This window comes from Vigna unguiculata, chromosome 4 (assembly GCF_004118075.2).
Source record: "Vigna unguiculata cultivar IT97K-499-35 chromosome 4, ASM411807v1, whole genome shotgun sequence".
NCBI lineage: Eukaryota > Viridiplantae > Streptophyta > Magnoliopsida > Fabales > Fabaceae > Vigna > Vigna unguiculata.
In genome coordinates this window covers 3582862-3595767 of record NC_040282.1, presented here as the reverse complement: position 1 = coordinate 3595767, position 12906 = coordinate 3582862, and the positions used below count along the sequence as shown (strand labels likewise).

Genomic DNA, 12906 nt, shown 5'->3' with positions numbered 1-12906 from the left:
GTTACGAAATGGATGTCGACATCCGTAACACAATTTTCTGAAGCGGGTGTCGACATCCGTAATACAGAAAACAAAAACAAATTACGAAACGGATGTCGACATCCGCAACACAATTTTCTGAAGCAGAAATCGACATACGTAATACAAAAAAAAAGACGAAACGGATGTCGACATCCGCAACACAATTTTCTGAAGCGGACATCGACATCCATAATACAAAAAGACAAAAAACAAAATACGAAATAGATGTCGACATCCGCAACACATATTTCTGAAGTAGCTATCAACATCCGTTATAAAAAAATAAAAAAAAATTACGAAACAGATATCGACATCCGCAACACAATTTTCTGAGAGACAAAATGTAATTATTGGAGGTACAGAAGAAAGGTTAGTGGGGAGAAACCCCCAGAAATAATCAGAAGATTCAAAACCCAATTGGAGAAAACCCAATATATATATACACAACATAATCTTATTGTACGAAGTAAACAAGTTTACAATTTTTTCTAGTAATGATACATGAACTTCATCTTTTTCACACTCTTTAATCTCTCAAATATTTCTATATCCAAACATTAAACTCCTATTCAAATGTAACATTTATTTTTGTACATATTTATGTAATAAAATGTACCATTGTTAAATAAGACTTGTATTCAGAAGAAAACTATGTATTTTAAAGACTTTATTTCTTATTTGATGTTCTACCTATAAAATGTCAGCAACAAGTGTAATCACAACCTTTGTTTATTGTGCTACCTTCTGCAATGGTATCAGATTTTCTGGCAAGGGATGTTCTGGTATGGGCTCTACTGGTAATTGAGGTCTGCATGATATCAAAATCCACAATTGTTCAAAGACTAAATACCATGTTTGTTCATGTAAAAGTTAGGAACTGAAAACATATAAAAAAGAATGATTAAGAAAAGTAATTGACGTTACCCGCAACGTTGTGGCACGCTCCAAGAATGATTCAAGTGTTCTCTATCATGGTCAGACAATGCCATATACTTCTTCCAATCTTCAAGCAGGATTTTGAGATCATGGATTTTGTTTTCTATGCCAATACAACAATTGGCATGCATTGTTGAGACCTGGTTGAGGTCCTTGCTAGGTTCACAAAACCCTCCAAAGTAATCAGTGCTAAGGAACTTGATCTTCACCTTCTTGTCAGTAATCAAGGGGTGGAGTTTGATCATGTTGAACACCGCTTGCTCTCCCAATCCTGGGAAGTAAATCCTAGCGTTGATCCAAAACTTTATGAACCAGATCGTCCTCTCATTCGATCTCATATACTTAAACCCTCCATTTGGAAAGTTCAAGATGTCACTAGAGTTGCCATTGAAGAAATCACAAGCTATTTGGAAATCTGCATCTTCGTAAAATAGGCTGAAGGGATCTCTGAGCCACATTATATCAGTATCCTGCAAACCAAAAGCCCTTTCAAAACGTGAATGATGAAGATCTTAAGAAGCTTTTTCTTCCAAAAGAAATGTATATACCGTGAACAGGAAGTTGTATCCCATCTCAAGGACAGAACCAAGGAATTTAGCTCTACCCCAAATCAATTGTAGGTAATTTGGGGACATGTAAAACATTTCACCAGTGAAATTTCCTTCTTTGTTTTCAACTAGGTAACAATAATGGTGCATGGTAAGACAACGCTCATGTGTCTTTGGGTCATACGTTATTACAACCAAGTGGTTTAAAAGTTGCTGTGTCTGGTTCCCAACGCGAAAGCTCTCTAGAAAGAGGTCAAATATGGAACCTGGCTCTGACCATGCATCGTTCAAAGTGGTGATTATCACTGTCTTATCCTTCATGGATGCGTTTCTAAGAATACTCTCCAACCTTTTATCGGTATAAGCCTGCATTCATAAACCCAATATTACATCAAACACTTGGTGTCCATAACTAAAAAAAAACAAAGAGAGAGAGAAGGACCTGTTTTGTGTCCATGGCGATGGAACGGGACAAGGTAGGAGTCTGAAAGGAAATGGAAGATATGAAGAGAAACATACACAACACCGCGAAAAGAGCAATGAACATTGTGAATTGCATCACCCATCTCACTGAAAGGTGATTACCGGCATTCCATGGATTGTTGTCTCCGATGGCATTCTTTACGACAGAGGTAGGAGAGTTGTCCTTTTTATTAGTTGAATTGGCGTGAGAAACATGACTTGCTTCATTCTTCGATGAGGAACCACCTTCCTGAACTTACATTACATTATCCTTCATTTATTCCTTTCATCGTAATCAATCTTTCATTTAATACATGAACAATCAGAATATGACTCTTATTCTTTTGACTCCTATCCTTTCATATTGTTTGGTTTCATATTGTTTGGTGTCAACCATCAATTACTAAATCACGTCCAAAAATAAAGATAAAAAAAAAAAATATGAAACATACTATAATTTTTTCTTAATATATATATATATATATATATATATATATATATATATATTTAATGAAAATGTCATCTATATATCTTAATTCTTAGTGTTCAGAGATATCATGTCATGTTTATAATGTTTATAAGTTATTATCAAATTAATTAGTTACTAACTATTATAAAAATATATGATTATACTCTCACACTCTTAAAATGTCAATTTAATAATATACACTACAAACAAATATCTTATTAGTAACTAATTTTAGTAACCAAAAGTTGTTAGTCACTACAGTGACCAATTTAGATACCAATTTAAAAAATATAAAATTATTGATTACTAATAAAAATTATAATTGGTCACTAAATTGGTTACTAATTAATTAGAGACAAATTTAGTAACTAAGTCATTTTGGTAGTCAAAACATAGGTAGCTAATTTGTAGTGACTAATTTCCTTTGGTAGCCAAAACCATGATAGGTAGATTTAAAACTCAATTTAATGACTAATTATAATTTTTTATTCATACTAATGACTATTTTAATAATCAAAATAATTTATTATTTTGTAAATTGGTATCTAAATTAGTTATTAGAGTAACTACCAACTTTTAGTCACTAAAATTATTTACTAATGATATTTAAGAATTAGAAAAGGAAACAGTTATAATATTTATTATCTAAAATTCCATTTAAACAATTAATGTTTATAATATAACAAGCTCATAAAAATTAAATAATTTTATTCCAAAAATAATTGTTAACAAAACCAGGGTAAAGATTTGAGTTACCAATATTTGTTAAAATCGATCCAATACGCATTCAAATCTGTTAACTTGCCACTTTCCAGTTAGATTGACCCACGTCTAATTGGAATTTAACAACTACGCTATTGTTAACTATATTATTCTAAAATAATCAATAAATCTAAATTATTTAAGATACATCCCATTTTTCACGAAGGTAATCATTTGATTTTTTTTAATTATATTAGGGGATACTATTTTCTTTAACTGTTTTTTTTTCAAGCAAATACTCTTTTTTATTCGCCATTTGTAAAGTTTAATATTAACATTAGTTTTTTTTTCTCAAATATATTTATACTATTCACCCAACTTTCGATTAATTTACACAATTTTAATGATGTTGAAAAATAAATGTAAGTAATATGTATTTATTGTAGAGTATACATAAAAAAAAGAATAAAATAGAAACATTTATAACTATTCTATGAAAAAAACATATATTACATTTGTTTATTTTTGTAACACCAATTAAAAAAATAGAGATGATGATATTTTAATATTTATATCTCTTATGCCTAAAAATATGATAATATAATTAGAACACTTTAGACATTTCGTTTAATTATTTATTTTTATTTAATAAATTTTATAAATTAGACTGATATGTATTTGAGTGTAAGTTTTTAATAGGTTAAGTATAATTTTTTTCCCTTACATACAAATTAAAATTAGTCCATCTTCAAAATTTGTATATGATTTAATTCTTTAATTTTAAAAATTTGTAAATTTAATCAATAATCAAATTTTATTAAATTTATTTAACGTTTTAATGACTAATTTTAGATTTGAATCAAAATTTTGAATAAAAGTTAATTTTAATATTTAAAAAAATTAAGAAATAAAATCGTATTTAACCTTTTTAACAAGATGCACTCTTATTTTTATTTTATTATTAGAAATTTAGGAGAATGATATATAATGATCTTTTTCGGTGTCATTATTCATATTTTGAGATTGTGCATTAATCTATTGGTTATTATATATATATATATATATATATATATATATATATATATATATATATATATATATATATATATATATATATATATATATAAATCAAGTAAAAATTTTGTTGTACAAAATTATAATATTTCTATATTTATGTATATTTGCCCCTTTTTTTTATATAATCATCGAAATTTTTAATTTTTAGTTGAATCTTAAAAGAAATCAAAAGTTGTATCGTATATCTCAAAAAACAATTAGTATTTTACTCCATTTAAAAAAGTTAGTTTAATCAATTTAATACTTTTTGAATTATAAAAAGTTGGATGAATTGTTTCTCTAAAATTAATTCTAAAATTATATATATACAAAAAATAGAACTTAGCTACCAATTATAACCTAACTAATTACTAAGGTCTAACAAGACAAAATTAAAATATTTTCACCCACATGAGTACTAAGTTAATTTTAAATTTAGAACATAAAAACAGAATGAAAGTAAAAACTTGGTTAAACTTATGATAAAAGCAATGATTGATTACCTTGTCATGTCTAGAGATGAGATGCTGACGATTAGTGTTGGATTTTGCCCCAGAATCGTCGAACCATTCAAAGTCCACGATAGTATATTCTGAACCACCCTTAACCATTTAAATATAGAACTTTGATTTTTAGGGTTTTGTACGATGTAATTGATGGATCCAATTGGTCGGTGGTTTGAGTTTGTGAACCTCAATGATGTTCTTTCACGGTGGTGGTTGACACTTACTTGAACCTTCACAATAACAAAGTATATGATGGTACTCCTTCATTGTTAAGAAAGTAATATGGTACCTCAAAGTTAGACTCCATTTCCATGCATGTATTTGAATGATTGAAGAAAATGAAAATTCTTACGCAATGAGATTTTTAGAAGAAAAAAAAATTATCTTGAAGGTTATTGCAAGAAAAGATAGAGAGAAAACTCTAAGAAAGTGGAGGCTAGACGGAATGTTCTCAAAACAAAACAAATTGTTATGAACACCTTCAATGAGATTTCTATGTTTAGCAAATAATTATAATCCGTTACTTTGTCTAATGGTTTCATGATTAATACGTAATTAGTTCCCAATAATACTAAATTTGATTCTCTTGATATTATGAATTACGTATTGAGTGTGCTAACAAATATCTCCAGAAGATTAACTTTTGTTATAGCATGAATCATAAAAGAAATCACAATATTATTTATTTATAAAAAATTGAAATGATTTTATCACCTTCAATAGTTATCATGTGTAAATTTAGAATTTCTAGTAAACAATGTTGAAGTTAGATTATACTATTTCACTTGATTATACGCTATGAAAAAGTTATATCTTATCTTGTAGAATTAATCTAAATTATGCAAAGTTCTAGCTAATTAATATCTATATCAAGAGTAACTAATAATAGTAATTTTTTTTTTCATTTTTGACTTAATCTAATCCATCCACTTTAGTAAATATGTATAACTTTTTGAGTTTGATTGAAAGTGTTTGTGAAATTTGATATTATACAAAAATATGTGAAATCTCGTGTACTTTAAAAATACAATTAAGGAATGAGTGAGACACATTTGCCTAATTGACATGTCTTCACTAAGTAAAATAAAACTCCTAACTCAGGTTGTGAACACACCACACCACTTAAGTGATACTTCATATTGCTTGAGTGCTAACAACTCTAAAAGAGAGAGAGATAGAGAGAGAATTGTTCAATTTCTTCCTCTCTTAACCATCCAACCTAGTGTTTGATTGCTTAATTCCTAATGTAGAGAGAATCAACATTGACTATCTTGTCACTAAATCATTATATCATCGTTCATGTGAGCAACATGACTTTGTATGTCAAGACTTAAATTCCATATTCAACCTCAAATCTCAAACTCTTTAATGCTTAAATGACCACTTATTGTTTGGGCGATTAGAGCTCTATAGGAGAGAGAATACTTTTGACATCTATAAACATCAAGCTATAACTTGAGTGATGAGTTTTAAGGCTTGAAATATGTGTTTTGTGGCTTGAGTGATCAATTATGGGCTTAAGCGATCTAATCTTCCAAATTATAAAGCCATTATAGCGATATGATCAAAAGTTTTAGGGTGTGTTCTTTTGTGGGTGATGATTTGAGGGAGAGAAAGATGATTAATTTGGGTTGATTAGAAGGTGATATTTATGTTGTTCTTTTTTATGGATTTGGAGGTGATATTGGAGTGGATTTGAGAGTAATTTTTGTGAAAATTTGTGAAGGATTTGATTGATGTGACTAAAAAAAATTAAATTTAATAGATGAAAATGTAGAATGACCTGATTGTCCTTGGTGTTAAAAAGGTATAATAAAATGGTATTTAGATAAGTTGTAATTAGTTTCTCATATATTATTATCATAAATAAAAATATTTTAAATATTTATTAATTGAGAAGTGATCAGTGAAATGGAATAGATTCCAAAAGAAAAGAGAACCGGTTAAATAGATGCTACAATGGGTTGTAATCGAATCCACACAGATGTTAACAAATTCCATTCTGAAATTGGAATCGGATCCACAAAAATATTAACTGGTTCCATTCTGAAAACAGGCACAAAAATCTGAAATTGGAATCAAATCCAAATAAATGTTAACAGGTTCCAAATAAAATACTGAGAGTGAGGGTAATCTTGTAGAATGGCCCTGGATCGCTCTCTAATCTTTGCACATTAAAGGGATGGGAGCAGCCCCATTGATCCCTCACTCTGTATCACTTTCGTATTGTTGAAAAAGAACATGAATATTCTCTAAATTCATCGCTTCGTATCATTCGTGTACATTGTTTAATCCCATAAGATCACGGTCTTAAGGTTACTAGATATAAAGTCAGGCTCGTTGCCAAGGGCTTCTTGCAGAAAGCTGAAATAGATTATGATGAGATGTATATGCCCGTAGCCAGAATTGAAACTGTCACAGTTCTTGTAACCATTGCAGCAAATGAAAACTGGTCTTTACATCAATTAGATGTAAAGTAAACTTTTCTAAATGAGCCACTTGAAGAAGAAGTCTACATACATCAACTTAGGGGATTTGAACATAAGAGCGAGGAGCATAAGGTGTATAGGCTAAAAAAGGTCTTGTATGGACTGAAGCAAGCCTCAAGTGAGTGGACAAATTGGTTGTGCTCTCTGATGAACGAATTGAAGGTGCAACAAACGTGTAAATGGAAACTTTTAATTGACAATAAGTCTGGTATAGACTTAACAAAGCATCCAGCTTCTCATGGCAGAAGCAAACTTACTAAAACAAGGTTTCATTACATCCATGAGCAAGTGCCCAGTGGAAAACTAATTGTTGAACACTGCAGGTCTGAAGTGCAACTTCCAGACATTATTACAAAAGCCTTGAAGTATGAGAGGTTCAAGTTTCTCAAAGAGAAGATTGGTGTCTTTAATGTTTTTGGTTTAAGGAGGGGTATTAGTTAAGTAAAATAAAAAAAGTCTGTTTTTCTGTTATGTTCAGTTACCTTCTATAAAGGTGTATAAAGACCTGTGTTGTACCATCTCTTAGGTTGATGTTAAAGAATACAAAGTCTTTTCTTTCCCACATATTCTCTTTTTGCCTCCATATGTGTTTGCTTTGTCTCTGTTATATGCAGAAACATTTCCCTGCCAAGTTAGCTTACTGTTACATTGAATCGAACAATATGTAACTTCATCTCATCAATAACTTCATCTCAAAAATATTTATATAGCTTATGAATCATATAACTCTAATACATTGAATAATGAAATTTTGAGATATTACTACTTGCAACTTTTTGGTACCCTCCAAGAATGATGTGACTCTGTTTTATTGTATTCAGGCAAAGCCATATACTTCTTCCAGTCTTCTAGCACCAGTTTAAGATCAATGGATTTGTTTTCTAAACCAACACAACAATTTGCATGCATTGTTGTGACCTTGTTGAAGTCCTCGCTAATCTGACAAAACCCTCCGAAATAGCTGGTGCTGAGGAACTTAATCTTCAGCTTCATGTCAGAAACCGAAGGGTGCTCTTTGATCCTGTTCAGCACATCTTGCTGTTTTAATTTTGGGTATGAACTCCTCGAGTTTATCCAGAACTTGTAGAACCAATTAGTTCGATAATTAGATCTCGCATATTTAAACCCTGCATTCGGAGAGTTGTGTATGTCAGAGGAATTGCCGTTGAAAGCATCACAAGCTATTTGGAAATCTGCATCCTTGTCAAATTGTTTGAAGGGATCTCTAAGCCACATTATATCACAATCCTGCAAAGGAAAAAAAAAAAACCACGAAAACAAAGATGGCCATGTGTGCAAAGATGAGTTCATATTCTCTGCTAGATTTTTTGTGTTTTACTTTGTTGAACATTAAAGATACACTATATTGATATTTTAGAGATCTTATAAATATATTTTCAATTTTCAATTTTCAAAATCAATATCAATAAGGCATAGAAGAACAGTACAGGAAAATCCAACAAAGAATCTGGTGCAAAGATGTAAAGTTTTTTGGCAAAACAATATGTACATACCGTGAAGACAAAGCTATATCCCATATCAAGGATAGAACCAAGGAATTCAAGCCTTTTCCACATCATGTGTAGGTAGTTTGGGGTCATGTAACGTTGTTCACCAGTGAAATTGTCGCCTTTAGATATGAGTTGGTGGCAATGCTTGTGCACAGTAAGGCAACGTTCTTGTGTCTTTTGTTCATAAGTTATTACCACCAAGTGATTTAAAAGCCATTCTGTCTCATTCCCTATACGAAAACTCTCAAGAAAAAGGTCAAATATGGAACCTGGCGCTGTCCATGCATCATTCAGAGTGGTGAGTATCACTGTCTTATCCTTCATACTTGCCCTTCTAAGAACACTCTCCAGCTTTTGATCATTATCACCCTCCTGATGCATAAACTCAAGACAAAACATCAAACACTTGGTAATTCAAGTTCAAAATTCACTCAAGAAATTTATCAAACACGTGAGAGGACAAATGACAGAACATTGCAATGACTTCACACAATGTAGAAGAGAAGTGAGATAATATGAGATGTGTATGAGTGTGACAAATAACAATGCACAATTACTATAAATTAAATCAAGATAATTTCAAAATTCTGCACTGCCTATATTGCGTGCAACAATTTCGCTTGTTTTCTGTACATGTAGTGAATGAAATTTGAGGAAAATTGCCTTTTTTTATTTTTATTTTTCTTTTGGATATTTTAGAGACTAAAATAAGATGTAATAATTGATGTCATACTGATTTATATGACAGTGATTAATTAAATTTAAACCTTTTTAGTTATATATTAAAAGTTTATTTTTATTTCAATAATTTAAATAAAAAAATGATATCGTAATAATTAATTATGTTTATTCGTTATTTCACAAAAAAAATACATCAGTAATAATTATTTATTTCAGTACAAAGATAACATTTCTTAATTTCGTATTAAATATATACATTTTTTTAATATCAAATTAAAAATATGATTACAAATGATTGATTATAAAATAATATAGTTACATATACGTAGTAAGAAAATAGCATCACAAAAAATTATTTTCACTATATGATACACAAATATAATATATATGTATCTAATACATTGATATTTTTATTTTGAAAATACTAAAATATAATGTGATATATATCATTAACGGAACATGTTTATGTTTATGACTAAAGTGAGCCATGATTCCCCCAAAAGTCTTCAATTTTATTTTTTATATGTATTTAATTATATTATATATATTAATTATATTATACAAAATCCCAAAAGTATTTAACTATATTATATATATATATATATATATATATTAAATTTTAAAATATTTTTATCATTTTGTTTATATATATTATTTATTTATGTATTTTTATTGTTTAAAAAATAAAATAAAAATCAATTTAATGGATGCTCGTTAATAAAAAGGAATAAGATTTTGTCTCTATACATGAGTTCTTTTTCAAGTTATCAATATGAGAGTAAAAGAAAGATAAAAAGATAATCGGGAAAGAGATTGATGAACAGATAGATTGAGAAATGTATTATCACAATATATCTTTTAAATCAAGATTAGGATTAATATTCTATTATTATTATTTATGTATCTTAAATTTATGATTCTATTATTCCTATTACGATATTTTTTCCAACTTAAGTTTTCACCAAATTAGTATGAACTTATGATGCATAGACACAATACGAGTATCGGATACGACACGTATCTGACACGGTGATTCGTGTTATTTTAAAAAATATAAGATACAATATGTATTCGATACGTCAATTTTATAATAAAATTATACATATTATTCTTAAATTTTTAAGATGTCTTGTATCCCATTCGACAATTTTATAATAAAATTATACATATTATTTTTAAAGTTTTAATATGTTTGGAATTGTTTTTATGTGTTTCGATACTTAATTTTATAATTTTTATGATTTTATAATTTTTTATAATATATAATATTTTTATTTGTTTTTTATCAATATTTTAAAATTCAATTTATATCTTATTTGAAATTATTATTTATTGTTATTATTATTTAAAAATTCAGTTTAAAAATTATTTAAAATATACATTTTCAATTATATTCTCATATATTAACACACTCGAGAAAAAGCAAAACGAGATTATTTGATGGTCTGATATAAGAATCTGTGAGTGTGGTACTGAAAAAAGAAAAAATTAAATTAAATCAGTCGTATCAATATCTGCAATAGTTTAGATGGATGAGTTTTGAACGTATTTTGATACGTACGTGACACTGATACGTAGTCTCATTCATCGTGTCCATACATCAGAGTCCTAATAATGATTTTAAAATTTTTTTTATAAAATTGATACGAATCTTAACTAATTTTTCTCGTAATTATAAATTATAAATTATCAAATTTAGAGATTTTATATTTTTAATTTAAATTTATAAAATTTTATGAATGTATTTGAGTTGTATTACAAATTTTATTATTCATAATAGATTAGTTGAATAATTTTAAATTAAAATAAAAAATAAAAATATTAAAAATTAAAAAATACATTCGATGGATGTTAAAAAATAATTTAAATAAAGAAAATGAAAAAATTATTTATTTAATTAAAAAAAATTATATATATGTCATTCTGGTTACAAACAAAACTAGACTCAAAGATGGAGAGAAAGAGACAGTAACCTTTGATGATTCATCCATGGAGTGGTGTGAGAAGGTGGAGCATTCCAAGGGAGAACCAAAGTGATGAAAAGACATCCACAGTACTCCAACTCCACCAAGGAGCATGGCCACATACATCACCCTTCTCACCAAAATGTTGGTACCACCGGAATCCCATGCCTTCGTGCCGTCGCCGACAGCTTTTTCCACGCCGGCACCGACGGTTGTCTCCATGGTTGTTTGCTGAACAGGGGTTGGCAAAGATGCTATCTTTCACTTCATGTCAACACCTTTACTTGCTTCTTTCTTTTCTCCCCTCCATGCTATGAGACAGTCATCGCGTTGCCAAACTAATATATACATACATGTATAAATAGATAAATATATGTATATTATTGATCGGCATTTTTGTTTCTACATGATTTAATGTATAAACAAAGTGCAAAATTTAGTGTCATTTTTATTGTAACTAATTAGTTTAGTTTAACAAATGATTAAATTTAAATAAATAACCAATTATTTTAATTTAAAATAACATTTTTTAAAAAATAAAATTTAAAGAAAAAATTGTGTACGTACCGTAAAAGAAGAAAAATCTTCTTAGATAATAAACTTTCTCTCGTCCAAAACTCAGAGATTCACAGATTCCTTAAAGATATAAAAAGTTCATGATTATCATTATCATTAAAATTTTTATTTAATATTTTTATTTAAATTATAGTTTTAAAAAATCAGTTTTAGAAATAAATTTTAGAATAATATTTATTATTCTATCATGTATGTATAGAATAAAATAATAAACTTTTTCACATAACATATCTCATAACATCTATCATGTATGTATCATATTTTTTAAAATTAAAAATTAAGTAGTATATCAAAGTCATTATTTTTCCTGGACCTGTAAAATTAAAGAAAGTTTATCAATGAAGGAAGTTTCTGACAAACGAGAAACCCGTCATTCTAGGATTGGTTTGAGGTTCCCACAATTGTTGGGTTTCTAGGATTTATAGTAGTGTTATGTCTCTGACTATGGTATATTTATTTATTTCTGAGATGGAAAAACACAAAATATATTTGAAAATTTTCGTATTTAGTACCGTTAATCAATCTAATATTATTAGCAATAGAACCAAATTGATTCCATTTAAAAAATATTAAACTTTAATCGAGTTAAAGAAAGACATAAAAAAACGAATAATAAATCTATACATAAAGATAAATTATTAAATTAATTTTATTTTTTATACAATAAAATAAAAGGCGGTGTGATATAATAAAAGGGCTTAAAACAGCTTAGTGATAATTAAATAAAATGGAAAGTCAAATGATGCAAGCTCTTACATGTGATGATAATAGCGTTGGGATGACTCTAGTGGAGTTTAAGTCAACTCCTTAGTTATGATATAAACGTATGGACCCAATTCTCAAAAGTTACGATAAATCATGATGAAATTATTTATTTAATGTAGAAGATAAATGAAAATTTAGATATACTTTCATTAAGTTAATTTGTACATCTTAAATATATAATAAATCCTACATTATTTAAAAAGATAATAAAACATTAATT

At 28.3% G+C, this 12906-nt stretch overlaps 2 protein-coding genes across 2 annotated transcripts; both read right to left on the bottom strand.

Moving 5' to 3' along the window:
• Window positions 1-478: 478 nt before the first annotated feature.
• On the bottom strand, window positions 479-5039 carry LOC114182524 (uncharacterized protein At4g15970-like). The gene is made up of 5 exons (XM_028069411.1): window positions 4698-5039; window positions 1948-2217; window positions 1506-1871; window positions 946-1427; window positions 479-829 (listed from the first exon to the last, which is right to left on the bottom strand). Exons 1-5 carry the CDS (start codon window positions 4803-4805, stop codon window positions 751-753), a joined length of 1305 nt encoding a protein of 434 aa, XP_027925212.1. The 5' UTR covers window positions 4806-5039; the 3' UTR covers window positions 479-750.
• Window positions 5040-7876: 2837 nt separating this feature from the next.
• On the bottom strand, window positions 7877-11783 carry LOC114182540 (uncharacterized protein At4g15970-like). Its single transcript, XM_028069431.1, has 3 exons — window positions 11355-11783; window positions 8704-9072; window positions 7877-8437 (listed from the first exon to the last, which is right to left on the bottom strand). Exons 1-3 carry the CDS (start codon window positions 11565-11567, stop codon window positions 7952-7954), a joined length of 1068 nt encoding a protein of 355 aa, XP_027925232.1. The 5' UTR covers window positions 11568-11783; the 3' UTR covers window positions 7877-7951.
• Window positions 11784-12906: the final 1123 nt, after the last annotated feature.